The 21130-nt window shown below is 40.7% G+C and overlaps 1 protein-coding gene across 8 annotated transcripts in view; it reads left to right on the top strand.

Annotated features, from left to right (window-relative positions):
* inpp4b (inositol polyphosphate-4-phosphatase type II B) overlaps positions 1-21130 on the top strand; it is a 182288-nt gene that overhangs the window by 78449 nt on the left and 82709 nt on the right. For all 8 annotated transcript variants that reach the window (XM_005932330.3, XM_005932329.3, XM_005932328.3 and 5 more), the window contains one exon: positions 1144-1223. Coding sequence is in view for 3 of the 8 variants with exons in the window: in XM_005932329.3 (XP_005932391.1) it covers positions 1144-1223 (80 nt within the window). In the remaining 5 variants the exon portion in view is untranslated. The remainder of the gene's footprint in view (positions 1-1143; positions 1224-21130) is intronic.

Below are 21130 nucleotides of genomic sequence, written 5' to 3'. Positions count from 1 at the left end.
CCCTCCAGAGAGGAGTTAAACAGTTTGATGGCGTGTGGGACAAAGGAGTTTTTAAGTCTGTTAGTTCTTGTCTTGTCTTCACCCCCACATGAAAGTTGTTATGAAAGGGGAAGTTACCATGCAGTGAGGATGTTCATTTAAAATTTAAGCACTTTAAGAAGTGACAGGAAGCTTCAAGTGGCCATTGGAGGAACTGCTGTTTTTGACACTTTTACTCTCCGCCGTCTATCGACTAGAGATAGTTTCTGGTATAGCAGTTATTATTATATTTCAGGTTTGCTTCCAGTTAATTCTGCAGATGATGTTGTATATTTTAAACTTTTTTTTGCATTCATTTAAAAAAACTGACTTCACTTTCTTCATCTTCAGAGGCAGGGCAAAGCCTTTGACAACAACATGTAAGAACAGACAGGAGCGAGACACAAACTGTTACATGCTGCTATTTTTAGTTTTGGAAGAGCCATCAGTAGCGTATAAATGTAGGATTTATAAACAGCAAAATTCTGGGAGAAAAAAAGGACTGAAAGCATCTTGATTGTGTGCGGATACTTTAATTAAAGTGTCTCCCTCATTATGATGAAATGCTGGGAATCACCTTTGTACCTGTTGTTAATTACCTACATGTTAGAGGTTTCTGCAGCAGCAGGAGCAGCAGCCTGTGTCCTTGGCACAGTCGCAGCCCTCCCCCCTTCCTATACAAGTTTTCATGTTGAAGGTGTCACATGCAGGTGCAGGACTGTAGGTGTGAGTAGACGTGCACGTATCTGGCCATTCCTGTTAAGGAAGGAGGGAACGTGCGCGTAGCCTAGAAATGTGGATCGTCTCTCTTCGTTACCGATGGGCTCGTCCCCTACCTCTCTCTCCATGACCCAGTTCTCGTGTGCTGACACCCCGTGTTCATACTGTGCCTGCAGCAAACACATGTTGTCGGAGCAGAGAAAGGAAAGAAAGCGGATTAAAGGGAGACAAAAAAGGAACTTGTTTTCAGAAGTTTCAGAATTGTACTTGGCAAATGGCTTGTGCTTGTTGCTATCACCTCTATGGTGCGACCAAAAGAGGAGTTCGGTTGTTTTTTTTAATTGTTTAACTCTTTACCTGATACTTCATTTACGGGCTTCTTTCTTCTTTGTCCTGTATTTACAGAGCAGCTTCCTGGGTAGTGCCACATTTTCAGTTGGAGATCTTCTGAGGGCAAAAGATGAACGACTGACCTTGAGCCTCAGGTAAGGGCATGTTTCCGTCCCGCTCGCTGCTGGACCGTATCCCTCAAACCTAAACTCAGACTTGTGTGTCTATGCATCTTCTCTTGAAACTTAGCTGGCAAAGGAAATCCATCCACAAGAGCAATTTTTAGGAGAGCTCTGAAAGTTGCCAGGGCTTTTTTTTTCAGGGACGATTTGTTAGCAAGTGAGAATAAAGTAGTGCTCTAATCATCTTTGTTTTTTTGTGGAAAATTGAAGTGGAAATAACTGATTTTTTTTTTCCTAAGAGGCTTTTAAATGAAAAAATGACAAGAAATTCCAGTGTGAGGTCCGTAAGAATAAATATATAGCATCTTTCCCCCACACCAATAACACTTCTATGTTTGAACATTAGATTCTGAAAGTCAGTGGACATTGCAGGGCACATGCTTACTTAAAGGGTTGTGAGGATATAATCAGTAATTTCACCACAAAGAAGATCGCTTGTTTGCCTTTTAGGGGGGCACATTGTCTCATCGCAAGCAACAGATAAGCTTTGGTCCTGAGCATTATTAATGCTGTTCCCTTCTTACAAAGTGCTTGACATGACTATTAAGAGCTAGCGCGGAGATATGTAAATAAATAGCTGGCGCAGTTTGAAAGCCATAAAATTGCGTTTTACTGTTAGGTTTGATGATTTCACCCAAGGGGAACCTAAATATTCTGTTTGGGAGAAGATTACAAAGGAGCATTTGAAATGAACATCTGCTGATTGTTTCAGGCACAGAGCGAGGATAGCGTTAGCTCGATGTGCAAACTGAATGCAGTCTTTGTGTCGGTTTCACAGGAAACTGAGCTCGAGTAATGTGGAATCTCTGATGCCACTCAGATCAGGTGGACACCAGTTGCACACCTACATATTGCAGTTGTGCACTTGATTCATTTTTTTTTTTTTACGTTTGCAAATTAAAAACAGGAGGATTTGTAATTATTTTTTGCTTCTTCTGTTCCATCTGCTGCAATAACACGCAACCCAACCTGCTCATCTTTACCAACATGGCCCTGAGTTTGAAGCGCTAACATGTCCACAGGTTTAGCTGACATTTAAAGAAGAAATGGCACGTGAAGACACATAAACAGACCCATCGCTAATGCTGAATGTCGCAAGGCTTTTCTAAACCATCAGGGCAGTGAAATTTTTTTCTCGCTAATAACTACTCGGTGACAATCGGTGATAATAATCTCCTGCTGACATTGCTTTATCTGTCCAGCTACCACTTCTGCAAAGGAAGGTGACTTATAAGGTGTTGCTTAGTAAAGTGTTACTCAGCGACACTGCACATTTTAACCCTATCATAGCGAAGTGAATCCTTTTTGATACATGAGTTTTTGTCAGTTATTGAGACTAATACATTATCATTAAAAAGTAATGCAAACAAAAGGAAATTGCACACTAATTAAATGTCAGATGTAGCAAATATGACAGCTGGCAATTATTTTATAGTTCAGTCTTTACATTGTTAACATAAATTTCATCATCTGGTATACTGCCTTGTAGCAGCTAAATTTTAAATGCCTGCTTTTATGTGGCTCTTTTTGAAACATGGACTAGGATTAAGCATCTAATTTCCACAGTAACCTGTGACCGACCCACCGTACCTTTGGAGCCTCAAGTCCAAAGCACGTCCACAGAAATCCAGCTTGAAACAAAGATGCTGCTCTGAACACGCGTCTTGATTATAACAACCACGATGAGGCTGTTTCTGACTGAACCAGTACTAGTGGGTGTGCGGACAGACGTAATCGTTATTTCGGTGCCCACAAAGACGGTCCTTTGATAGGTAAAGTAATCACAGGTGGTGGTCTTGAGTGTGCAAGCCATATTGCAAAAGATACATGGAGAAGGGTGAAGGTCATGAGCGTTACCATGGAAACCGGAGACAAGTTCCCAAGTAGTGAAACCCAGTAGGTCAGTGCGCAGATATATTTGTATCTTCCTAAAATGCTCACACATGTGTATTTGTTCTTGCTTTGTTCTACGTCCTTGAGTCCATGGATCACGATCACAAAACCGTCACATTCCGCTTTTGTTCTGAAGGTCCGCTAAACATGCACAGTGCCTTATGGCTTTTCTTCCTCTTATGCAACCAGTGCGTTTGATTTAATAGTCAGGACACTCTGCCTCCACCTGTTAACTGTTAAGATGAATCCGTCTCCTGTTTGTATTGTCAGGCTGAATTTCCCTTTTCCGTCACGCTCACAGTTGTGTTTGAAAGTACACCCCTTCAGCAATCTACTCTTTTTATTTCCTTCTTCTTTTTTCGAATTTCTTTTGTTATGCTTTTCATTTCCTGTAGGTGATCCCAGGTCACAGGGTATAATTGTATCTTGCACGATTGACTATATGAGCTGCAGAGAAGAGAGATTACGGGCCCCCTTTCTCTGTCTGTGGGCATTTGTGTTTGTGCATGCACACATTTTTGCACAGGTTGTTCTGAACAGCAGAGTATTGTCATTTCACTGCTCTGTAGTTGTACCACATTGTTGGGTTTCTTCTTTTTTTTCCTGTTTGGCATAGTGGGTTTTATTTCTGAGGATAACATAAAGCCACCACAAAGCATTTTAAAAAAAAATCCAAAATCAACAATCGCCTGCCTATTCAAGGCCTGCTGTTACTGTGCTATCTTTATCACTGCTGCTACACCTTTATCCACCTGCACAAGCTGAATTCAGCATGTTCAGCTATATTCTCTGAGGCGGCGTTGCCCGAGACTCTGAAAAGGGGTCAGAAAACTGAGTTCTGCACACAAATCATATTGATTTTTTTTTTAACTTTCATCTTTGCTTTTCCTTTTTTTCTTTTGTGTTAGGGGTTAATTTGACTTTTTCAGGGTTTTGGTAATTTCTTCTTAGGTGAAACTTCAGAAAACCTTTCGCTGAACAATGTAAATACACTAACCAGCATGCTTTCAAGCCAAATAACTCGGCAAGAAAAAGCACACAGCACACTGTACTGTAATACAGTGTTCTGCTTGACAAGAACAATCCAAGTATTCATTCTATTTTTAAGTAGCTTAAAGTAAACTTGTGGCGCACTAAACAATGTCTGTTACCACATTAAAAATGTTTCCTACAGAAACACACACATGGAGTCATTATGTCCCAAAGAGCTGTTGCTGGTGTGGCGTTGGAGCCCAGAGGTGTTACACTGACACCCTGCGATGCATGTGTAAGCCATCCAGACACACCAAGGAGAGTGCCTTTTATTTGATATGCTGTTTGCATGTTGGTTCATGCAGCGAGAAAACATTTCAGAGATGAGGAGCTTTTCGTGAGTATGCATGATTCATCCTGGGCTGTTTGACCTGGTGAAGAGTCTGTGATTCACAGAGCACGAAGTCTGCGACACTGATGTGAGGCAGGAACGCGATTCATTCTGCCCATTACAGGAAACAGATGCTTCATTTAAACGGCGTCCTAATGCCCACTCAGTCGGTTGTTGCAGAAAGTCAGTTAATTTGAGCTGCTTCGCTCGGAGGAGAGAAAAAGGGAGCGCTTTATCTCGACGAGGCAAGGATTGATTCCCTTCGGTGAGTCTCAAAACCAACATGACTTTGACAAACTTCGCTTCATAAGCTCTGGGTTTATATTGGTGCTGAGCATAATGCATGTGGAGCTGAAATTGTTGGGTTTTTTTGCCCAAGTTCACTCTGTTACAAGGCTGTCCACCTGAGAGCTCGCTCCTCATTCCCACAAATTCTTTGCATCCCGGCTCCTCTCTCAGGTCTCACGCTCGCTTTCATGTGCGGCTGGTTAGGATGTTTGTCACGGATTGTTTTTGTTTTTCCGTAAGGTGCAACCGGTTTGATTTAGGTCACTTTTTCCTTCTTTTTTTTTTTCTTTATTTATGAAACTTCCTGTCAGCTTCGTGTCGAATGAGCGCGCTTGTTGGATACGAGGACTCGGCCCGTGTGAAGATCTTTCTCTTTTTGTTGACACCAGAAGCCGCTGAAGTGATGATGAGAAAAATCTTCCCTTCCTGCAGCCTCTCAAAATGACCAAAAAGGAAACACATACAGAGGCCCATCAGACACTCAGCGGCGTACAGACAGACGCACGCTCGCACATGTCTTTAAAGAAAACACAGTTGGGCAAACAACACCAGAAAAGGTAGTTAGAGTTTGAAGTTTGCACCTTTTATTAATCAAAGTTTCTGTTTAAAGGGAATTATTGATGACATAGGTTGCTCGGCACATAAATTCCGCTCTAGTTTGCCTGGTGGTAATTTTTGTAACCCACCTGCAACATCTATCTGAAAAGATTTCTTTTTAAAACAACCTCATGTTAAATATCTTCTCTCAAGGTTTCCATCTCTTTGGTATTCTTAGAAGAAGATGGAAATAGAGGTAATCAAGGCTAGAGTTTGGAAGCTGAAAACAAGGGTCATGAGATATCTGTATGCCGTCGTGTGCACATGGCTGCTTGGTCATGTGTATTTGTCTTTGAATCTATATTGCATCAAAGCAGCATGGCTTGCGTTTTCCTGCCTGAGGTTATACCTCTGAAAACTCACATAACTCCTCACAGCCCGCACCACTTGCTGTGAAACACGAACGGCATTATATCCACTGTTTTAAGATGCATTTGTCGAATTCTTGGCATGCTTGTTCATTTTCCATAATGTATGTTCGCTGCGCAATACGGGATGCAGTAATGTTTTTGCCACTTAGAGGCGGCAGAACAAGCTGTAAACACAATATTGACAAATTACCATTGCATTTAGGCAATGTGTTAGTTATTAGTTTTAGCAGCTTATTTACACATTCAGGCACTGCAGAGAAATTTTTAGCACATTTTAATATGCGCCCTCGGTTTCCGTCTGGCTCACGAACATCTAGTGTTACGTCACGTGTCATTTATACTCAGTTGTTGCTCGGTTTTGGGTTACAACCAAAAGAAATATTGTTTTCTTGAACTGACTGCCAGATTCCTTTATGACCTTTACCCACACAGAATGTGGAGCCACTACAATAACTAATCACCATCATGTTTGAGTTCTTAATTACCTGCTGATTGCAAACAGAGATGCATTGATTGCATACCTCTGATATTTATCAGAACAGCTCACCGTGTAAAATTACTACATGGTGAGCTGTTTACCGGCGGTTTATCCGTGAAATGCCATTGGGCGTTTAGCCTTGTTAGTTCAGACTCAGTGGACACATTCGTCGGCTTGTATTCTCGCTCTATCACGTCTCTGCAAGCTCTGTAGACATTTAAGACATTTAAAATAACTGGATAACAATTGTTAAGTAACTACTAGCTGTACTTGTTTGTCCCTTCAGTGTAAAGTTCATCTCAGACAGATTGTATATAGCCTGGTTTCAGCAGGGATGAACAATGAAGCCACTGTACAAGAGGAGCTGCAAAGATGTCAGTGCTGCAGAGGTCTCTCAATAATGCATGTTATATATACACAGAGGAAGAAAGATGATTATTGCATAAACATGCAATTGCCCAATTAGTGACAGAGTCTTCATACTGTTATTTCAGTAATAGTTTGGCCCTTGCTCTTGTTCTGTTGCCCTCTCAGTCTCTCACACTGTAGTTCCCCTTTTGCACTTCTTGTTATCACTAAAACTTTATGCACTCAGTAGGAGAGGCACTCTCTGACCCAGTTCTAGAGCACAGTTTGAGATTTGATTTTGATAAGAATTTGTATGCTTGTGTTAGTGTGTGCGTGCCTGTGTGTACGTGTGTATTGGAGATTTACCATGGCGAGGCTACATTATCACAGACCAGTGCTTTTGCTGCCTGGCTTCATGGCTTATTCATCCATTCCCATTAGATAGGCCCTTTCTTTATTGTCCCACCAGCACCAGTTTAGCCTGCTATCATGATAATATCATTTTACCACCCCAGAGTCCTTTGTATTATGCTGTCCCAATTCTCATGCTTTTCCACAGACAGCCAACTCTCCTTTACACTGTATCCCCCGTGGCTGATTGTATCGAAGCCTGACCTAAGAGTCTAAAGATCAACTGTCTGATCCAGTTATACTGGAGAAAAATTGTGGCTCTTGCTGGAGCCGTGAGTATGGTCACACTCGTGCGTGTCTGCTTTTGTATTTTTCACACGTTAATCTTGCCCTCCTTTGTTGCACACACCCACATATATGCTGTCACTCTCTTAGCATCGGCATGAGATGCTCAGCTCCAAACAGATGAATATTCATCTATTTTTAAAAATGTAAATGGAATCGAATGAGGTGTGTGATTTTTTTTTTTTTTTCCTACCGTAAAAATGTCTTTATTTATGGCTTCTTTGTTTTATCAGTGCAGCAGTGAATGGAAAAACATATGTACTGAAGCGGTTAGAGGAGACTAAAGGACACTTAAGGCTATGGCATTTGAGTGAACGGCTGGTGGGAAATGTTTTATCTGTAGTCTGCACATGGAGAGGAAAAGAACTGTTGGAAGCAAGTTGGTGTGTGTGTGTGATGAATCATCCAGGAATGCGTTTAATGTATCACCTCATGCGCACACAAACACAGACTGTATGTTCTAGTTAATATTATTAACACGCAGAATATATTTAAAGGTGGGTGGGGGCAATTTGGGGCTAAAATAAATGCACACAAGACTTCCTCATTTTTACTCCTTCAACACTAAAGCTGGTTTATTCGCTGCACATTGTTCTGCATAATATGTGAGCTCCCCCAGGAATTAGGGCTCATGGGCTGAATATGAGAATAATAAACTCGGCTAGTGCAGCTCAGCGGCATTATAATGCAACTGAGTGAAAAACTGTTAAATATGTATATAAAGTTTACACGGGAGTCTGTGCAGTCCGCTGAACTCAACTAAGTACAGGTTTACTGCTTCCACAGGAAAGAGGAGGCTGATCAAAAGCACTTGAATAATCGATCATCAACTAGTGTGAGCGCCTCTGTAAAAGCACAAGTTGTGGTAGTTTACTGGTCTGTACAATTCAGGTGTGTGTTGAATGAAGCAGTCTTCCTAGGACTTGATGTCCCATTTAATTCAACCCAAGGTCAGGCCATGCAGCGCTTAGAAGAACCCAAGTGCTACAGGCGTCAGCCACCATGTTAAAAGTTCATGAGAGTGCAATGAGAAAAAAAGACTGAACAAGTAAGGCTTGTTTTGAAGTACAGCTCATGTGTGCAAAGTTGCATCTGAACAAACCACAAAAACAATGACGAGACGAGCAGACAAGACCAAAGTGGAGACGTGTGGCCACAATACACAGCAACCTGTTTGTTGAAAACCAGCAAGCAGCAAAAACGCCTCATACCAAAATGTCAAAGGTAGTCATTGAGGGTTGGTCTTGCATTTGGTTTGCAGCCATATGACCTGAGCACCTTGCAGTTATTGAGTCGACCTATCTGTCAAACAGTCTAAAGCGACGATCGTAGTTAGGTCATAAAATAGGATAATGATCCAAGCACAGCAGAAACTCTACAACAGAATGGCTAAAAATCAAAGAATGAAGGTGTTGCAACAGTCAAAGTGTGGACCTCAGTCTGACCAAAACGCTGTGGTTGACCTTAAGAGAACTGTGCATAAATAAATACCCACAAGCCTCAATGAAGCAATCTTGTGAAGAAGAGATGGCCAAAATTTCTCAAGAGCCATGTGTGAGACTGATTAAGTCATTCAAAAAATGATTAACTTAGCTAATTGCTACTAAAGGTGCTTCTTCAAGCTGCACTTAGTTTTTCACAGGACTGCATAGAATCCTGTGAAAAACAGGAAAATATTTTTTTTCACCTTGCTTTAATTATTCGGTCATGACTTATTAACAATGCCCATAAAGTGTAACGGTACATCAGGGATACCCTAAGCTTACTATAGAGCTCTTAGGCTAAAATTGATATTGAACAAGGCAATCGTGTTGTGGTAGCTCAAGGTCAGTCATTCCTCAGGTTCTTCCTGTACATAATGTCTTTGCAACATAACACTAATAGGTGAAAGAAAAGAAAAAATTAGATGCGGCGTGAAGAGCCAAAGATGGAGGAGAGAGATTTAATAAGTCTGGCCCAATGTGGTTCTGAGGCATGCTAGGGGCACAGCTCATGCCAAGAAATAATGGGATAATAATGAAGACAATATGGTGGGAAGAAGAGGCGAAGACAGTAAGTACATAAAATCATGTCTGGCAGGTTTCTGTTTGTTTTTTTTTAATGCCATCCTCTTTTCTTTTTTCTTTTTTTTTTGCCTTAAATTGTAGTGTGCAATAATTCAAACCCCCTGCTGGGGCACTGAACACAGAGCTATGCAATCTGCCCCTTTGCTCCATCTCCGATGTTTCACACATGCCTCGGAGGACATTCTTGTCTGCCTTCCATTATAATAACTTTGGCAATTTGAATGCATATAATGTCTTTAAAAAAATCAAATGTTTCACCCATTGAAATAATGCTGCATGCTGCTTCCTAAACAATATAAGATTAGGGCTGTGCGATATGACCAAAATCTCATATCCCGATATAAGACATCTATCCTCCCGATAACGATATAAATCACAAAAATTTTGTACGTGGAGTCGGGTGTTTTAACCGATGCATGAAACGATAAATTTTTAGACATAAGTTGTAACGGCCGCCGTTTTCTTTGTGAGCATTTATTACGCGACGTGCTGCAGGGAAAAGCCTGTTCTAACGTTTGAGTCTAAGGTTTATTTTTTAGCAACTGACGGCTCTTTTTTGCTTCTCATCTGTAAACTCTCTGCATACTCGTTCACGTGATTCAGTTTATTTTGAAAAGTCTCAACAGGATCTTGAGCTTTATTGTGAAAGGTTTATGTGGAAAATAAACAAGCGGACACGCAATGGTTTACCGTCGTTGTTGCTAACGACAACGCATAAAAACAGGCGCTTGTCCGTCCGTAGTGTGGTTATATTAAATATAAGAGAAAGAGAGAACTTTAAGAAATTAATATAGCCACTACAGTGACCATCAAAACGATGAAAAAATATTGCCGTAAACAGTTTATTTTGCGACACCACGAAACAAACAAGCACGATAGACGTTTTTATATCGTCATCCAATATAAATCGTTATATCGAACAGCCCTATATAAGATTATAGACTGAATAAATGTACACCTTATAAATATGTCAAATTAAAAATAACACACAACACTACCACTATGTGTAATATACATGTGTATCATGTGTATTTCCATTCAAGTGATGTTGAGTGTAAGTGCACACGCATGTATAAGTTCTCACCCCAACCCGTGTGGTAGAGACCCCTCACACACCCCCCCCCCCCCCCTGAGTCCTGGCTCTGCCTTGCTGAGGTTTTCTTCCTGTTAAAAGGGAGTTTTTCTTCCCACTGTCGCCAAAGCCCTTGCTTACAGGGAGTCATATGATTGTTGGGGTTTTCTCTGTTGTGTTATTGTAGGTTCTACCTGTGTAAATAAAATTGAAATTGAAATGTTGCGTGATACACTCTGGAAATCCCGTTTCAGATCTTTCCTTCCATGAGAGTCCTTGAATGTGATACTGCATGATTAAATATAATTGTTAATTAATTATATAATAATTAAATGATTAAGTAAGCACAGGGGTTGCATGTGTACACTTAATTTAAAAGCCCTACTTATCAGGACGACTTTTGACTTTTGCCATCCAGCTTCATTTATAAAGCCCTGCACACCCACACGGTTGTTATTCTGTTATTCTGGATAATAACGTCTCTGCTCAAGGTAGGGCTAGGAAGAGCTACACCAGTGTTTACATGATATCACAAAGTGATAAGTCACGGTACAGAGATGTAAACTCTAATGAGCCAAAGTAATTAATATGTATGGGTGAATAATACCTGGGAAATGGCCTTTTAGCTATATTATAATAAGCAGGATTTTATTTGGATTCCCAGACTGTACAAATCCCTCAACTCGTATGTTTAAAACATGTTTCGTCCATCGTTGCGCGCTCCTGTTGCCAAGATAACGCTGCTGCCGCATTTGTTTTGGTGTCTGATTCCTCTAACCTTGGGAAATCTCTAGAGTCACCAGCTCATCACCGTAACAAGCGTCTCAACAAACAAGGGTAACACACATCTGTTGGACTTGTGTTTGTCCAATCATGCATGCTGCATATCCACTGTGACATGTATCTTCCATTAGCATAACAAGAAGCTCGTGTTGACTCATAATGTTGACACTGTTTGTAGTAAACTGCGAGTTAGGCTACACTGCGGGGATGTACTGCTCGGGTGCTTTTCTATTGTTTTGTTCACCCACATTTACATAAGTGGCCACTCAGGTCTGGACACAAAAAGAGTCGGGATATGAGCGTGGATTTGTTGTTTTAGGCAAACGTGTAATCCCACAAATACAGAAACACAAACACACCACAATGGCTAGTGGATATGTGTCCAAATCCTCCATTTAATAGTCTCTATGTTTTTATGATGAAGGCTGACTGTAACTTTGCAAAGTCTAAACTGAGCCTAGCTGCTGTAGGTCAAGGTCAAATATTTATCTGGTAGCCTTAATCCAGTAAGAGTAAACTACACATTTTATTTATGTACAGTGGGTTGTTTTCTTTTAATTTTCACTTGTGAGAAAGAGGGTGAGAGGGAAAGCTATAAGTTAATTGTAAAGAAAGACATATAAATATATTGTATATATGTGTGGATGTGTGTGTGTAGGGCTGGGGGTTCTTTGCCTATCTCCCTTTTGTGTACATGAAAGAAAGGAAGCACAGAGAATCTATTATTACTATTGTATACAGACCACTGTTTGCATAAATGTCTCATTTCTATGCTGCTCCATATTAATCTGAAGTTATATATTTCTGGGAGACGTATAACACCATGCCCAGTGTCTTTTGAACACACTGGGAAGAAGCCTAGGCAGAATGATAACGCCCTGCCCGGTCTATATCAATGACCTGTGTCAATACTGCTCTTAAATCCCTTTCATTTACAGCGAATGGGGAAGCAAGCTGTGTGCTGCCTGCCATTACTGTATCTGAAAGCTAGTTTTTGATAGCAGAGTTATGGCTGACCTTTCTTAGCGTGCTTTTTCATACAGACTTGTAGTATCTTGGGGAGAGTTATCCTGAGACTGACTGTTGTTATGACCTCAGTCTGCTTCTTAGAGTGTGTGACTGTAAATACTGCATTTTTCTTTTTTGAGTGTGTTAAATGTGACTTTATTGAGCTTTAAATTGGAATCCCGGTGGTCCAGTGACCATGTTGGAATGGCTGAAAAGCATTTTTAATTCTTCTGTGGAAATTTTAATTGGTTTAAAATGTGTCTATTTTCATCCTTTCTTAGTGTTTGTAAAGTTTAGCTTATTTCATATTCCATTTTTATTCTGTACCATCTGTTTAATGTTTGTTCTTTGTTAAGCATAGCGCACTTTCCCAGCATTCATTTTAATACGATGTGACATGCGCTGATTAAATGTGTTTGCCACCGGCAGAGCTTTTTGCAAACAGTATCTGGCTGTGAGCTTTTTGGCTTTTTCATGAACTGAAAGCCAGAAAGACTATCAATAAAACCCATACACATTTTTTACCATCATATATTGCACATGTTTTTTTACTCTTGAGAGTCACACGTGAACAAAACGAGTGGTCAAATGCAATCAGTGCTCTGTCGCTAAGCAACTCCCTAAACCCAGTGAGATGCGAATTAACACATTTGCCTCATTCAAAACAGAAACTGATATTTGTTGATGAACACTTTCATTGTTCACTTATGCTGCACTTTGAACAGCCAGCAGTGAGTTAAACAGAAAATGAATACCTGAAAGAATTTATAGAGACCAGGGAGAGGACGTCAGATGAGTGGTGGCTCTGTACTGAAACCTGAACAAACAGCACCTTCTCATTCTAGGTCATCAATGATCTCATAGATATTTGCAAGGTGTCTTTATCAGTGTCATGACACAGCTCATCTGGTCATGGCAATAGTGAGACTAGTTTAAACTCTCAAATTACCATACTTTTCCTTTGTTTGTCATTTGTGTGTCTCTGAAACACAACACAACAGGAGAGGACTTTGAGGGGATGGTACACCTGCTGCTTGGTTTATGTTTTTTTGTCAGACTCGGGGAGCATGCTGTTGGTTTGTGTGGAGCCTTTCCCCTCATTGCCGGGTTTCAAAAATGGCGATTTCCATTTTTGCGAAGGTGTCTCATCAAGTGACACCACTGACTGGCCAATCAGATGCATGCAGTCTGCTGATGTCACATAATCTCAGATCGCTTGGAACTTCGTCCAAGCAGATGTTAAAAATGGTACCTGGTACGACGTGCTACCACCGAATGGAAAATCGCAAGTGTGCTCTGTATTGTCAAAGTGCCATATATTGATTAAAATATCAAATCGCATTTGACCTCAAAGTCAACAGATTGGTCTGAAGGTCAAAGTGATAATAATGCTACACAGACCTATGAAAGTATGTTTCCTACTGCTGTTGTTGGTACTGACAACATCTAGGGATGTAGGAGATGATATATGGTGAGTCTAAATAATTTAGTTAACTTTACGTTACTTTGGACCTCTGATCTCTTTTTCAAGGTCACATAAGGTTAAACTTTCAGAAAATGCTTGCCAGTTCTGTCAGTTATTAAAATAAGGGCTTCACTAGAGCAAGTAGTGCATTTGTTTGTACTGCACTGCAAGCTTCTTAAAGTATGTTTAAAAAGAACAGAGAAGCTAAATTAATATATAAAAAATGCAGTTCTATTCTTTCAAAGTAAAAACTGCCCAGAAAGTGAGCAGCTTTGTACTTTCAGAGTTTATTTTGTTGGATTTTTTGTTATTTTTGGATGTGTGTGTGTGTTTTGTTATAACTTTGACTGTTTTTCATTTTTATATATCTTTTGGTCGGGCAGCACTGTGGTTAGCACTGTTGCATCACAGCAAGAAGGTCCTGAGTTCAATTCCACCATCAGGCTGGGATGTTTGGAGTTTGCATGTTCTCCCCATGTTTGCGTCGGTTCACTCTGGGTACTCCGCCTTCCTCCCACAGTCCAAAGAGATGCAGTTTGTGGGGATAGGTTAACTGGAAACTCTAAATTGCCCATAGGTGTCAATGCAAGTGTGAATGGTTGTGAAAAGGATAAGCAGTAGAAAATGAATGGATGGATATCTTTTGGTCCTTATTTCACTTATAGTCAGTTTCCTATATTTCCCACTTGTCAAGAAGCAGCCTTGGTTCACCTATGATCCCTTACCTGGAAGCAGCTTAATATGATTACACTACTACAGCTCATCAAATCTAAATAACAGAGATACTTGACCTCCAAACCTGTTGTTTAGTAAAAAACAGTCTGTGTTAAAGTTCACTTCAGCTTTTCCCAGATTTAAATCCAGTCACGCAATATGCAGATGAAGTTGGCATAGCTGGTTTGCTTAGTCATGAGCACCTTCTGGCCTAGCTAACGCATGAAGGTTAATTCTTGACACATACTTTTGTGTTTAACAATCATGCCTAATAATGAAAATAATTGTGGGATGTGGGTTTTCAGATTTGAGTTGAGATTGTTTAATCAAAAGTTATAATTTGGACTGAGTGGCTTTTCTCTAAAAGTCACATCTCACCATTGTTGGTTTAAAATAATTTACTAAGGAAGTTTTACTTTAGTCATTTGTGTTATTTCAACTAAATATTGTGCACTAAAAAAGTCACTCCTAAGAAACTGACTGCAGTTTATCTTAAAATATTGAAACAACTCAATGAAAAGCCACTGAGTTAACCACACAATATTTTCCTTAAATAACACAAATGACTCCTAACACAGGTGTATAAAACACGTTGACATAACTTTTTAAGTAAATCCAAAATGAAATAAAAAAAGTTTTTCTTGAGTGTCACAGGATTGTAGCAGAGCTGTGAAGTGAGCAATCAAAAGTCACAATCATCACTGCCGTGCCGAGAGAGGCACCACTGCATCCTCGTCTAAAGCACCTTTTTCAAACTAGTTTAAGAGATGTTAGACACGCCAGAAGAGAGCAAAAACCCTGCAGCTTGTTGCTGTTTATTCTGCTTTACCACCATATGCCAGTTGCAAAGATGAAGCATCGCTAAAGGCTGATGGAACAAATGCCAACACAGGGCACCACTCTTGAGAATCAAACCCAGCTTCACTATTGTCTCCATTCTGCCTCTGTTGCTTTAACTTCACCCCTGCAAAGTCCCCATGGATTACGAGTCTTTCGAGTGCCTTAACCTACATCCCTGCGTGCTTCACTCACCCGTTCCCATCTGTCATCCTGTGTGTGTGTGTGTGTGTGTGTGTGTGTGTGTGTGTGTGTGTGTGTGTGTGTGTGTGTGTGTGTGAAGAAAAGTGTGGGTGTGCAGGTGTATTTGCGTTGTTTTACCACCTAAAACACTCTGCAGAGCCAAGACCTTCCTACCACGTCCCCTATTCAATTCCCTTGCTAGTAAGAGTCAATGGAGCACAAAACACCTATCATTTACTGCCTACCTGTGTCAACAAGCCACTGGCACCACCTCAAGCAACAGTATCTCTTACACTCCATCTGCTTTCCTGTAGCTTACACGCACTCACGATCCTCCCTCCTCTCTAACACACACATGCACAGTGCTGTTTGCATACAGCATCCCCTTCAACCCCTCATTCAAAGCTATATAAGGCTTGTTGTTGCTCCTCTTCCCTGAGGCTGTTATATCAATAGTATAGTCCTTATGGCTTACTTCTAGTAGGGTTCCCAGGACCCTGACATGGAGCACACTGGCGTAAACCTGTTTCAGATTTCCAGTTAACGGTTTGGTAATGATGTAGAAAGAACCAATTCTGTGCCAAGCAGAGCGAGGGATTGCTCTTTTGCCGTTTCTCCTTGTCTCTCTGTGCACAATTTGTATGCATGCATTTCTGGCGTTACCGCTGTCTAATGTTGATGCCCGGGGCTTTGATGCCTTTAAAAGTGTCACCAAGGTCACAAACAGCAGATGTATTGATCAAATGACTTGCATAATCTATTTATCAAGCTACCGGTGCTGTTTTGCAAGTGCCGTTTGGCTCCTTGAAGACATATGTCTTAAAAGACTGTTTCCAAATCACTCAGCCGATGAAAATAGGATAGTAGAAAAGAGATCAAATGCGTGTTGTCAGGATGTGAGATGTCCAAATCCGTCAGACTGGACACTAAAAAGACTTTAACCCGTCTGCTCTCCAGTACAAAGTCTGTGTAATATCAGAATGTCCGACTGAGTCCATGTGTGAGTGTTTCCAGTCAGATAATGCATCTGACATGTGCAGTCTCCTGCTGCCTGACACATGGAAACACAGTCCTACTGAGCATCAGTTTAAATTCTTGATGTTTGGGTTCAACTGATTCCAAAAATGACATATTTTTATGGTTATTAAGTATTGCTTGTTAATTTGAATATGAAAGCATGAAAAAGAATGCCTCTAATATACATATATGCATCCATCCATTCTCTTCCACGTATACAATTCAGGGTTGCGGGGAGGGTGAAGTCTATTCCAGCTACAAACCAATTGTTTAAAATTATAACAATGAATAATAAAGTATTTATTAAAAGTTAGTTAGTTATGAGGGGAAATTTTAAAAAATAAGACTGATCATTTTTAGTTTTAAATCTGCTCAGGAGTGAAATTGATTTTAGCCTTTTCTGAAGGAAATATCGGTCTTTGTCCCAAGGAAGAGGAAGAGCATTTCTTCTCTTCTTTGTCTGGTCTTTCTTTGATCTAAAGGGTCATTAAGAGCTTCCATGTCTGGGCTGTTAAATTGATTACCATGTCAAAGCGGGGCCTTTCGCTGTGTTTGGGAGGTTTAGTTTCTTATCTGGTCAGCATCCATCCTGACACCTTGAAGGTGAAGTAAGAAGGCCCTTCTGGCACTTTCGTCTTCGTGAGTCTGGCGTTCTCACGTGTTCAAGATGATTCTGTTGGTTTTATGCTGACTTTTGAGTGAACGAAAAGGTGAAACGTTTAGCGTCAGCCGAGTGCTTTAGAAGATATGGAAATCGCTTCCCATTAGGCTGTTATTGTATTTATCAGAATGTCCCTGCCGCTGATGTCCTACAGTGTCAAGTGTATTGCTTGAACTAATATTAGCCCCTGTTGTCAAATAATATCAAATCTCCCCAGTGCCATCAGCACCCGTTATCAGTATGTTTAGCACTGGCCTTAAACAAATCATTTGTTTGGCTTTCTGTACCAGATGTGAGACGATGATAAGTTGTGCTTCTGCACAGTAGCACATTTATCAAAACTAATGAAATGAATAATCAAACCAGCATGGACATCACTTTTTGTGAACTGATTAAGTTGTTTAAAATGTGAAGAATAAATAAAATCCTTTGCTCTGATTTTTTGGCGCTTACAGTTTGTCTCTGTTAAAAATTTTGGACCTTTTTTTTGTAGTTTTCGATTTGATTTTATGTTTCATGCACAATGAGGAAAGTTACAAAACAGCACCAACCTTTCCACGATGGAGACATGCTTATGGGTCAACAAGGCTGCTGTGTCAAGAAAATTTTAGGTCATTTGCAGGGACAGATTGATAGTTTGAGCTCCTTAACTCCAGAGAATTACACTTTCTTCAAAGTTAATATAAAGCTACAGCCAGCAGCGAGACTCCTGAAGTCATCATACAGTGACTCCAAGAAGTTGTCCCGCCCAGTCCTTGACTCAATCCAGCACACAACCACATCACGATGGTTTCACACAACCAAAAAATAGCATGTTACTTACAGAGTTTTAGAGGCACTGTTCAAACATTTGTTGCATTTGGACAGAGCTGAGGTTGCTGTACCAGCCTGTATGCTAAGCTAAAGACCTATCTACTCTTATTTAACAGAACACCTAAGGAAACAAGCTTAATAACACTCAAATCACACAAACATTAACACCTCTATCCATCGTCCTCTGTCCTCCAGTTGATTGTGTGCGTATCCTCTCAATACTGTTGGTCAGCTTCTTTTTATTTGAGATCAAAGGAGTCTGTTTTCCCCCAGGTTTATATCACTTTGTTGAAAAAGAAGTGAATATGTCATTACATTCGAAATGTGACTATGAGATTTTTTTAGATCCATTTGTCACAGTTCAACACTTGCTGTTTATTGCGCTTTGCAAACGTAGCGTGATAGCTGGGTTTGACCTCTTACCACTTATGAGCTGATGGTGCTCCACTTAGTGAATAAGTGGCTATGAAGGTCATCTGAGCGTACAGGGCACTGCACTACCTGCCCACTTCCACTCAACCGTCCTCTCTACCAAATTGTCATTGATCTGCGTTTAGCTTTTCTGTGACTTAACATCGAATACATGCCAGACACACAGCTGACTGACTGGAACTGTTTATAAGAACGTTCACGTCTTAATTGTGACAACATGCTCGTAGTAGACGCAAAATAGAGTTGAAAGCAGGCAGCACATAATGGATATGTGTGCTTCTGTTTGTTGGGTGAGGTGAGGAAATAAGCAAATACAATATTTCTGCCTGTGATTAACACTCAGTGATTGCTCCTTCCTGTTCATATCTGGTCTTAAATTCCATTTTTATTGTTTGGCACATAAAAACTCATTTCTACTTAAGGATAGATTAGTTTTTTCTATAAACATAAGGATTTGCAAAAGCGCGTTGGAAGAATTATTGGTGTTTCGTGCTCGCGGTCTCCTTCGAACAATTTCAGTGTCGAGGGACAAAATCCACTGTCCTTGTTCAAAATGCATTATAAGAAATCTTTAGAAGTCTGAATGAGGAAAATTGAGTGTCCTCAAAAAGGGTGCAAAATTCCTCCCTTGTGTTGCTGTCCCTCTGCTGCGGCTCTGCTGCCCATGAAGCCGCAAAGAGAGAATGTACTTTGAAAACTACTTGCTAAATCTATCTAGCTCACACTTGTGAAGGTTAAGATGCACCACAGAATGCATTTTTGCCCAGAACAAAGGCTGTGGATCGTCCCACATCAGTGACAATGAAATAGCAGCGTGGGAGGTTTTTTTTTTCACTGAAAAGTTTTTGGCAATCAATAATTCTTTCATGTACATATTGGTGGGTCAATGTTGTCTCAAGGGAGACTTAAAATGTGAGGATATCTTTAGATTAAAGATATCCTCGGGGTGGGAATAGCCAGTAATGCCATTATGGTGCGTGTTTTTCATTTTGTGCTGACACATACTGCTGGGCTTAGCATCAATCCCAGTGTGTTCTTTTAAATGTGATTAAAGCGCATGGTCTCACAGTTTTGTTTATTTTGATGTTTTTTTGTTCTTTCGGTTTCTGCACGCAGTGGAAGTCTGTCAGCTTTTGTCTTTTTCAAGATTATTTTTGGGAGATTTATGCCTTTATTTGGAGTCTGTGAAGAGAAACAGAAAATAAAGGGAAGGAGAGGAGGGGAATCCATCCATCTGTTTATCTGTAGTTGGGGGTGGTGGTGGGAGGCTAAGAAGGGTCTATTCCAGGGTGTCCTCCAAGCTGGGCATGCCCAGAAAACCTCCAGAGGAAGGCACCCAGGAGAAGTCCTGATGCTTGAACCATCTCAGCTGGCTATTTTTGACGCAAAGGAGCAGCAACTCTGAACCCCCATGATGTCTGAGCTCCTCACCTTGAGCCCAAGGAAACTATTTTCAGGTGCCTTATTCATTCATTTACTACCTAGAATTCACTAGTTTTGGCAGCAAACTGAAGTAATTTAGTAATAATAGTAAGAAGACGAAGCAACAGTGGTAGTGTTGAAAACAGTGGACTTGTCGGTGCAAAATGTGCATGAGGGTGGAGGTGGATGAGTGTTTTAAAGCAAAGAAAAACAACATGAAGGAACCATGAAGAGAAGCTCGGAGGTCATGACACAGCAGCCAGGCAGGAGACCTAGTGAAGTGTCAGCAACAGCTTTATAGTCTGGGAACACCTGCCTCAGGTCTTCCCATTTGGTACTGACAATCCCTGCCCTGCCCACCAGGTACCTGAAACACATCCAGCGGAAATCAGAGTTGAGAGAAAAAGGTGGGGGGTTGTCACAGCTGGAACATCGATTGACTGGCAAATGAAAAACTTCACCTTCTGGCTTAACTCTTTTTCACCAAAACGATCCAGAACACCCGCGTTACTGCTGCTGTTGCTGCATCGATCCGCCCGTCCGTCTGAATCTTCATTATGCTGCAACTCATGAACAAAATGCCAAGATACTTAAATTCCTTCACTCGGGGCATCGTCTCATCCTCTACCCAGAGGGAGCAGTCCACCGTTTTCAGGCGGCAGTAGCAGAATGATGCAGCAAATTGTCTGGCTGAAGAAGGAACTCGGTGCTAAGTGTGATTTGCGACCATTTAGTGTCTTTCTAAAAAATAAAAATTGCATCACCCCAAGTCTGTCGGTTTCTTGATGTGTTCTCACATAAACTTCCAGACAGCAGATGTGCTTTAGGGTGTTAAATTTTGTTGAGATAATGCCTCGGCTGGTGGCAATAGTACTTTGTACGCTTAATAGTTTAACTATTTTACACTGAAGCGTCCCTATAGGCCTTTACTGTATGGAAATGACCATAATTTGATCTGCTCTAAGGTTTCTTTAGAAACAGAGCTGTAGATATTTATTAAATACCACACTGGCCCATGAATTAATCATTGAGCTTCCTGTGCTTTTCTGATAAACGCTTTCCTATCAAATCGCTTGCAGCTAAAGTTTTTCAAATTCAGTTAAACGTATAGCAATTGTCCCACAACAGTCATTAAGTGCCTACTTGTCAGCCGGAGTCTGGATTGATGTGACTGGCTGAAGAAATAGCATCCATTCTGGATATTTTTCCCCACCTTGCTTCTTCTGTGAAAATAGCTTATCCCAGATGGTTTCTGACAGCAGTTAAGCACTAACATAAAGTAAATGTAGTGTGAAGACAGTTCTCATCATGCAAGAATAGTAGTGTGTGTGTGTGTGTGTGTGTGTGTGTGTGTGTGTGTGTGTGTGTGTGTG

The sequence above is a fragment of the Haplochromis burtoni genome, unplaced genomic scaffold (genome assembly GCF_018398535.1).
Source record: "Haplochromis burtoni strain Fernald_Lab_line unplaced genomic scaffold, NCSU_Asbu1 Contig_158, whole genome shotgun sequence".
NCBI classification, from domain to species: Eukaryota; Metazoa; Chordata; class Actinopteri; order Cichliformes; family Cichlidae; genus Haplochromis; species Haplochromis burtoni.
The sequence above is the reverse complement of the archived record's forward strand: the minus strand, read 5'-3'. Positions and strand labels throughout refer to the sequence as shown.